Source organism: Syngnathoides biaculeatus, chromosome 2, assembly GCF_019802595.1.
Source record: "Syngnathoides biaculeatus isolate LvHL_M chromosome 2, ASM1980259v1, whole genome shotgun sequence".
NCBI classification, from domain to species: domain Eukaryota; kingdom Metazoa; phylum Chordata; class Actinopteri; order Syngnathiformes; family Syngnathidae; genus Syngnathoides; species Syngnathoides biaculeatus.
The window spans coordinates 30,108,305-30,117,128 of record NC_084641.1 but is presented as its reverse complement, the minus strand read 5'-3'; the positions used below and the strand labels follow the sequence as shown (position 1 = coordinate 30,117,128).

Sequence of the window (8,824 nt, the reverse complement as noted above, 5' to 3'; positions counted from 1 at the left end):
ACTTCCCCTGCAACCTGACCCGGAAAAGTGGTAGAAAATGGGTGGATGGATGGATTATAGAAGGGTTGTTAGTGGCGTGTCAAATTTCCAAGGCAAACTTTCTTTTTGGTGCTGTGCCACCAGAATTTTCCCATATAAAATTGGCGGTTCCGTTTCGGACACACTGCAGTATTGTCAGCGCCGTCCGCACAACATGAGAATTCGACTCAGCTAGAATGACTCCCATTGACTTTGGCGGTGAGATTTCAGTTGGCTGATAGTTGAAGGATAGCGACGTGCGCCCAAGAAACGCCCATTTTCTTTATCTCGGCACGCCACTGATCCTTCCCTGGAACTTGCGCCTGCCTCCACAATGCGTCCATTAAAACAGCCAAAAACCACACAAACGGACGTTTTCGAGTTCATTTCACGGCTTCCGTTGATCACATTCTTACGCTTGTATATTTTCAATGAACACAATATTTTCCCCTGCTCAATTCGTAAAAATCGGAAACATTCTGAGAGAAAAGATGGCAGATTGTCATTTGTAACACGACTTCACGTGATGCTCTTAAGAAACTCACAGAGGGTGGGATGACCATTATTTTTCTGCATCTGGCAAAAGCTCGCATATGCTGTTTTATGCTTCATATTTCTTTTGAGAAAGTGTCCTCAAAAAGATGGAAAAGCTTAGTGTATTTTGGCCTCCAAACAAATAGAACGATCATTTGAGAAATTTCATAGTACCATAATAGCGATACAAAATATGCATACGAGGTGCAAATAGTATTTTTGTCCATTTGGGTTTGCCAGCATCCGGTCCTACGCTCCGATTTGCGTGAGCCAGCCTCGGGTCCTACATTCCAATATCTGTGACTTTCAATGTGTGTGGCTTGAAAACATGGTGGCGCACCTCGTCACGCGACCCGGATGTCAGCGAATGAGAGCGTCGAGTCGGCTGCCATTTGAGTCACTCGGTATGAGTTGTGGCCGTCGGCAGCTCGTGAATAAATGCGATTGCTGCGTCCGTCAATCTCCTTTTGCTGCTTATCCCCACGAGGGTGGCAGGGAGCGCTGGAGCCTATCCCGGCTCTCAACAGGGGACACCCTGAATAGTTGCACTCACAATCACACCTTGGGGCAATTTAGAGTGTCCAATGAATGTCACGTGTTTTTGGGATGTGGGAGGAAACCGGAGTGCCCACCCGGAGGAAACCCACGCAGGCACGGGGAGAACATGCAAACCCAGGATTGAACCCAGGACCTCAGAACTGTGAGGCCCACGCTTTATCAGCTGATCCACTGTGCCCTGGAAGACTGTGTCTGGAACTTCCTGAATACAAATTACGTCTTCTCAAACTGGAACAAGTTGAGTTGTACAGTACACTTATTCTACTTTTATCTTTCTTTCTTTCCAAGCGTGTTTGCTTTAAAACGTGCGATTTGCAAACAATATGCGACACATCATCAAGGGAACCCGAATTGAAGACACAGCCAGCACCAAGAAGACAGCGTCGTGACGGGAGATGCGGAAGATCCCGCAGGAATCGTTCCGGGAGTACATGAAGGGAATTTGGGGAAGTCCATTCTACTCAAGGAGGAATACCTCCAAGGGGAAAAGTTGAAGTTTTGTAGGTTTTAATCGAATTTAGTGGATGCTTCGATCCAAGCAACGCGGAACGCGCGCACCAAACCGCAAAAGTGTGACAAAGTGCAGCGCTTGTCCACTGACGTGCATGACTCGCTGCAGCTGGGAGAGGTGAAAACTGAGCATGCGGCTCGTTAGCGCCATCTAGAGGAAACTAAGCTAGGTACTCTCATAGGCAACAGGAAAATGATATGGAAGTCAGTTTCTGCCAGTGAAAAACAACAACAACAACAACACAATAGCCAAAGTTTTTTTTTTAATAGATTCAAATAAATATGCATTTTTTAAATTTGTTTTTTTTTTTTTTTTTTTTTACTAGTGGCAGAAACAGCCTTCCACAGAAACAGGCTTGTCAACGCTCCACTTGCCCCTGTATTGTTCAAATCTTTTTCTACAGCCTCTATATTAGATACATGAGCACAATTTAATGAAGGGTGTCAAACTTAACACCTTTTATCACAATGCAAATTTGTGACTTGACGTTTCCATCTGCCGATCACTTCAAAGTGCTCTGGTTGAATTTGTTTTTGCGCAAGTTTCACCGTGCAAGTCGCTTTGCTTCGTCATGTTCTTTTCTGCCCTTTTGACTTTGTGGTCACGTTATCGTCTGCGGCGTCCGCTGTCATTGCTAAACTTGAAACTTGAAAGTGTGAAGTGGCACAACGCACGTACCCAAACACAAGCAACATAATCATCATTTGTGATGATGTAACCGAGTACAAATAATTGTTACTGTTCTTCATTTTATTTTTTTAAGATGTACTAGAGTATTTTGGGGATTTTTTATGAGCACACAACGGCTTCTTTCAATAAATTAAGACTGAATATTTTTTAGAACATTTCTGAACTGCACATTTTTAATAAATGAAATGGCAGAGAACATTTAACTTTTAACTAAAAAAAAAATTGCAATTATTTTATGAAAGCGTGTCTTAAAATTGGGCGGCACGGCGGATCAGCTGGTAAAGCGTTGGCCTCACAGTTCTGAAGACCCGGATTCGATCCCGGCCCCGCCTGTGTGGAATTTGCATGTTCTCCCTGTGCTTGCGTGGCTTTTCTCCGGGTGCTCCAGTTTCCTCCCACATCCCAACATTAATTGGACACTCTAAATTGCCCCAAGGTGTGATTGTGAGTGCGGCTGTTTGTCTCCATGTGCCCTGCGATTGGCCGGCGACCAGTTCAGGGCGTACCCCGCCTCCTGCCCGTTGACGGCCGGGATAGGCTGCAGCACTCCCCGTGACCCTTGTGAGGATGAGCGGCAAAGAAAATGGATGGATGGATGGATAATTCCACTGTGTGATGTACTCACACCAGAACGTCCACTTTTCAAATAAAACATTTTTGAAAATCCTGACTAAAACATCATCTACAGCACTTTTTTTTTTTTTTTTTTTTTTACACAAGTACTTCTACTCAAGTATCCGGGACGAGTACTTTCCCCACCTCTACTGATGAGCAATGAGACTTCAATTGTTATAAAACACGATTTTATTCAACCAAATAAAAGCAATTTCACAGTGAAGTAGCAATGAAATATTTGGAGAGTTCTGTTTTTCTTGGGGTGGGGGTGGGGGTGGGGGGCTGTCATTTGCCCCCGTCAACCCACGCAAAGAAGTTACACCGAGCCTCCGGGTTGGCAGCGTGCCCTTGAGGCCGGGCGCAAACAAAGAACCGCCGGCCCGTGTTCGGCCCCCCCTTCTTGACAGTCCGCAGCACGCAAGGCTCCCCGTGGAGCCTGCAGGCGGGCGGCGGGGGCGGCCCGCGGAGGACTGATTTCCAAAAGTGCAACGAGGCTGCCCTGCCGGAAGGTGGGCCGGGTGGCCGCGAACTCAAATGTTCGGCGGGTGCCTCCGGCGTCGTGCTCAGAGGCCGCGATGCAATCGGGTCATCCCTGACTGGGGACCCTTTGAGGGAATTCCCAGTTTTGGGTTGAAAAAAGGCAAGAAGGTTCCCCTGTGACTTTGAACAAGTCTTGATTGTCTTGGGCTTTTTGCCCGGCCGGTGAACGGACTCTGGACCGGTGGTTGGCTTTGGAGCCGCCGAGACGTTTATATTCTCTCTCCTTTCTCCTCCGTCGTGAGATCCAGGCAGCGCCTCGTCAGTCCGACACGACTTCTGGTCCACCTTCACCAGAAAGCGCGCGAGTTTCTGCTGCTTGCCGGCAAACTCCGGCAGGTGGCATGTGGCGAGAGGGGGGGGCTTGGAACTGGGCAGCGGAGAGCACCGGAGCACCCCCCACACGGGACAGTGGTCCGACCCCTCCGCCTCCGGCACGATGTCGGCCGCCGCGAACTGCTCCTCCGCTAGCTGACCGTCAGCGAAGATGTAGTCGATGCGTGTGCCGTAGTTGGTACGGCGAGCCCCCGTCAGAGTGGACCAACACGTGAAGGCGCAGGCGCGACTCGGGTGGAAATAGCGAAACGTGTCCACAAACTTGCCGCCGTGGCTGAAATCTGCCGACGACGACGACGCTTTTTCGTCCCTTAAAAAACTGTTGAGCCATTTTCTACCTGGGTTGTCCTCAAAGTCATCCTGACCAATGAAAGGAATGCAAACATCAGTTTGAGATAGTGAAGAAAATAAGTATTTGAACACCCAAGTCAGTGGCAACTTGCTATGGGACATGGACGCTCTTTTCGAAGAAGAGAACATCTCACAATTGAGTGAAGTGACCAAGGCGATATTACCCTATCATTTCGAGCCATATTTAGATGATACGCGGATCACTTCTAACTAACAACAGACTCCACGACAGTATGTAGCGTACTCAGGAGAACCCATACGCGGCCAAACCACCTCTGCGTCAAGGCCGACGCGGAAGCCGTCGCCGGCGAGCGAGCCGTGGCAACCGAGCCGACGCGGAAGCCGTCTCCGGCGAGTCAACGCGCGAAGTGGGGTGCGCAGAAAACCGGTGGCCGGTGGGGGGAAATCCCGGTCAAACCAACTACCCGCCCGATTCACCTCCGCGTCGGGGCGGGGGTGGGGGGTAATGCCGGGCCCGGCCTTGCGCCGATCCGCAAAGCCGTGCGGAGGCCGTCCTTCCGCGGCTGCTGCGTGGAAGCCGTCCTACGTGCATGTCAACGCATTTAGCATCCCTGACTTACGCACGCGGATCTTTTGTTACGTTATGAGAGGAACGCCCCCCCCCCCCCACTAGTGTTTTTTTTTTTTTTTTTTTAGTAGCTGTACACACACACCTACCTGTCATTTTGGAACCCACAAAGCTCTCATCCTTTGCACCCGTCCAATCCATTTTTCACGACGAACCGGGTCTCTCGCAAACTTATGAAGGGCAAATCCCTCCTCCCGAGTGTTCGAGCAATGCCCAGCAATGCAACGAGCCGGCATTTCGGCTAACACGAAGGAACGACGAGCCGCCTTCCCGGAGGTAAAACTAATACAAACAAACGAGTCCACTTGAGGGCGGTCCTGCCATGTACGTCACTTCCTGCTTCCTCTCGAAAACAAATCCCTCGAGAGGATTTTCACGGCTGGAGTTACAAAAAGCCGTATTCGTCAAAATCATGTTGTGTGGTGAAAAAAGGGATGGGTCCATTGCGGTTGCCTTTTTTTCCATTAACAAAAATCCTGCATTTCATGACAGTGGCCCTTTAATCAATGCCAGCTACTTATAGTAAAAGGATTTAAATGGTCTTCAGCTACAGCAGCCGGTACAAGCGCACTCAGAATTCAACAGTTGCCCTTCGGAGAAGAAAATAATTGTGCACGGTAAAACCGGCCCAGATTTCACGATAAGTAAACTTGCGAGTAAATTGAGATGAGCTCATCGATACATTTCTCTTTAGTGATGTGCATGACATTTCTCGCATCCAAAGGCTCGGTGTCAACTAAACCACGTACTTACGATTTTATTTGGGTCACAGTGGTCGATGGGTCGATGCGAGGTATTGACATCCCCCAAAACAATGACCGAGCTGGAAAAGAAAGGAACGGAAATGAGAAAACGGTGAAAACGTGGAACGATGAACGGAAGCCGCCCTCTCACCTTCCTTTCTTCAACAGAGCCTCAGCTCGACCTTGAAGCACCCGATAGAACTGCAGTTTGAAGTGTTTGCGCTCCGGCTTTTCCGGGTCCGCTCGTGGACAGTAGACATTTATGACAGTGACGGTTTGTACTTTCTCCGAACACCTACAAGAAAAACCAAAGACGACCACGGGTAAATCGAGACAACTGCGATCGAGGAGAAGTCCTTACTGGATTCTGTGTTGCGTGATGACGGCTCGCCCCTCGTTATCCAAAAGCTGCAGCTCCTCGTCCGTAAAGTCGGAGTGGTTACCGTAGCAACCAACAGCTCCCTCGCCATTGGCCAAAAGACCGGTGAGCCCCTCCTCAGCGGCAAACGGTGTGGCACAGTCCTTGCAATAAGTGGCGACACCTAGACATGTACAACAAATGGGGTTAGTTCAGCTGTATTTTGATTTGATTTTTTTGCATTAATAAATTGCTGACCCAGAAATCAATACAAGACGGTGAAAACGTGCAGATAAATAATAATAATAATAATAATAAAAACCTGAGTAGCCACTTCGTCCTCGACTGAAACTGAAGTAGGAGGTGTAGCCGTCAACTATGGCGGTCCTCTCATCGAGCAGATCTCCTATGAACGATTCGAGTTTGAGTTGAAATCAAAACAAAGTCAGATGTGATCTTTTAAGCAGCCCACGTGTTCTCCACTTTCCATTCAACCGCTTACTCGTCACTTTGGTCTCCTGCACACATATAATATCGGCATCCAGCGAATCCAGAGTCTTTTTTATTCCACATCTGAAAGTCCGTATACCGTTTATATTCCAGGTGACTATCTTCATTGTGTAAATATTAAAATATATATATATATATATATATATATATATATGCACCACAACGGGAAACTGTGAAAGTTGGGGTGGAACGAGTGGAAACATTTCCCGCACACCCGGAAGTATAGAGGAAGTCGGGAAGGCTGCAAGCGGAAGTGCGCTTGTTGTCACTATTTAGACACAATAAGCCCAATATTATTGAACAAATAGGATACATAAATTAATAGTTGTATGTTTTACCATATGTATTATTCTCAGTATTAGCAATAAAATATATGCCTGGTGAAACGTTCTGGCAGAATCCTACGTAAAAAGTCCCGCCATATTAGATGTGGCAAATATGTATATATATATATATATATTATATATATATATATATATATATATATATATATATTTTTTTTTTTTTTTCTGGTCGGAGACAGAAGCGGTCTGAAATCCTCTGAAGCCCACCAAAACCTCAACAAGTGAGACTAGTATTCGATTAAAAATTTCCGAAATGTATACATCTCAAAACCAAAATGAGTGCAAAACATGGGGATATAAAAGCGAAAATAAATAACCAGTCAAGTTCATTTAGTGAACTTTAAGAATTAAACACCAGTTTTCAGTTCATCACCATGAATAATAACGGAAATGCTGAAATACAGTATATACATGAAAATCTGAGCATTTAATCAGCCCTTTTACTGACTACAGATATTTCAAAACATGGTTCTTAATACCGGTATTGCAATCAATCACACAGTATTAAGATTCTGAGATAGAGAATAAGTCCAATAAATAATGCGCTTTTTCATATTTTAGGACAAACATTTGAAACAATACGTGTAAATACGTGCAGAGTTTGACTATCTGCAATGAAAATTGCTCAGCTGACTCATCGTAGTTACATTTTGAGTGATTGAAATCATAATAATTATGATATACTAATATTTAAATACAATGTAATTAAATTATTCATTCATGAATAAAATGATTATGTGTTTAGATATTATTATTATATGAAATTATTAAATTAAAATTTATGAATTTATATATCATTTCAATTTTTACCAAAGAAAAGGTTGATGGATGTTGTGAGGGAGGACATGAGGACAGTTGGGGTGTTCGAGAGGAAGATGCACAAGGCTGAGGCTCAGATGGCAAAAGATGACACGCTGTGGCGACCCCTCATCGGGACAAGCCGAAAGGAAAAGAAGAATTGAATTTTGCTTCGTCAGAATTCACACATGTATACGTTAATTTCTCATGAATCAGACTTGGCTCAAAATATCGAAAAAGGGACATTATCCATATCTTGAATTGGAATTATGGCAAGTGGGGCTCAAACTGAAGGTGACCAAAACTGCTGTTCGATATATCGACAATTCAACTGCAGAAACCACACAGCCGCATCTACAAAAGAAATGAAATTTAAAACACACTCACGTGAACGGTGAAACCGACACCGTTTGTCTCAATTAAAATGACGATGCCGATATCTGAAATGTACGGAAGCGTATTAATGCCACACCAAAAAAAGAAAAGGTCGCGTTTCACATCATTATGTGTAACGTTTCACATAATTCTGTGAATCGTTTCGCATAATTCTGTGAAACATACATAATTATGTGTAAGGTATCACATAATGATGTGTAAGGTTTCACATCATTATGTGAATGATTTCACATAATTCTGTGGAACATACATAATTATGAGTAATGTATCACATAATGATGTGTAACGTTTCACATCATTATGTGAATCATTTCACATAATTCTGTGAAACATACATAATTATGTGTAAGGTATCACATAATGATGTGTAATGTTTCACATCATTATGTGAATGATTTCACATAATGCTGTGGAACATACATAATTATGAGTAATGTATCACATCATTATGTGTAACGTATCACATAATGATGTGTAACGTTTCACATCATTATGTGAATCATTTCACATAATTCTGTGAAATATACATAATTACGTGTAAGGTATCACATCATTATGTGTAACGTGTCACATAATGATGTGTAACGTTTCACATCATTATGTGAATGATTTCACATAATGATGTGAAACATACATAATTATGAGTAATGTATCACATAATGATGTGTAACGTATCACATAATTATGGGAAACGATTCACATCATTATGGGAAACGCAACCTTTTTTTATTTTTTGGTGTGGCAGTAATACGCTTCTGTAGAAATGTTAGTTGGGGCTCGGAATAATTTTGTTGCCCATATGTGAAATGTTCACCTTCACTCGAGAAAACTGAACTATAGAGATGTGATGCGGCGCATGCGCACTCCAGCTGTGGGGAAGCTGCATTTCCCTGGTTACGCAATAGAGGGCGCAGTTGCGCTTTGACGTTTCGGCGC

The 8,824-nt window shown here is 44.6% G+C and overlaps 1 protein-coding gene across 1 annotated transcript; it reads right to left on the bottom strand.

Annotated features, from left to right (window-relative positions):
- Positions 1-3,144: 3,144 nt before the first annotated feature.
- On the bottom strand, positions 3,145-6,557 carry apex2 (APEX nuclease (apurinic/apyrimidinic endonuclease) 2). The gene is made up of 6 exons (XM_061810030.1): positions 6,343-6,557; positions 6,163-6,246; positions 5,844-6,024; positions 5,634-5,777; positions 5,493-5,562; positions 3,145-4,159 (listed from the first exon to the last, which is right to left on the bottom strand). Exons 1-6 carry the CDS (start codon positions 6,551-6,553, stop codon positions 3,212-3,214), a joined length of 1,638 nt encoding a protein of 545 aa, XP_061666014.1. The 5' UTR covers positions 6,554-6,557; the 3' UTR covers positions 3,145-3,211.
- Between the last annotated feature and the right edge of the window lie 2,267 nt (positions 6,558-8,824).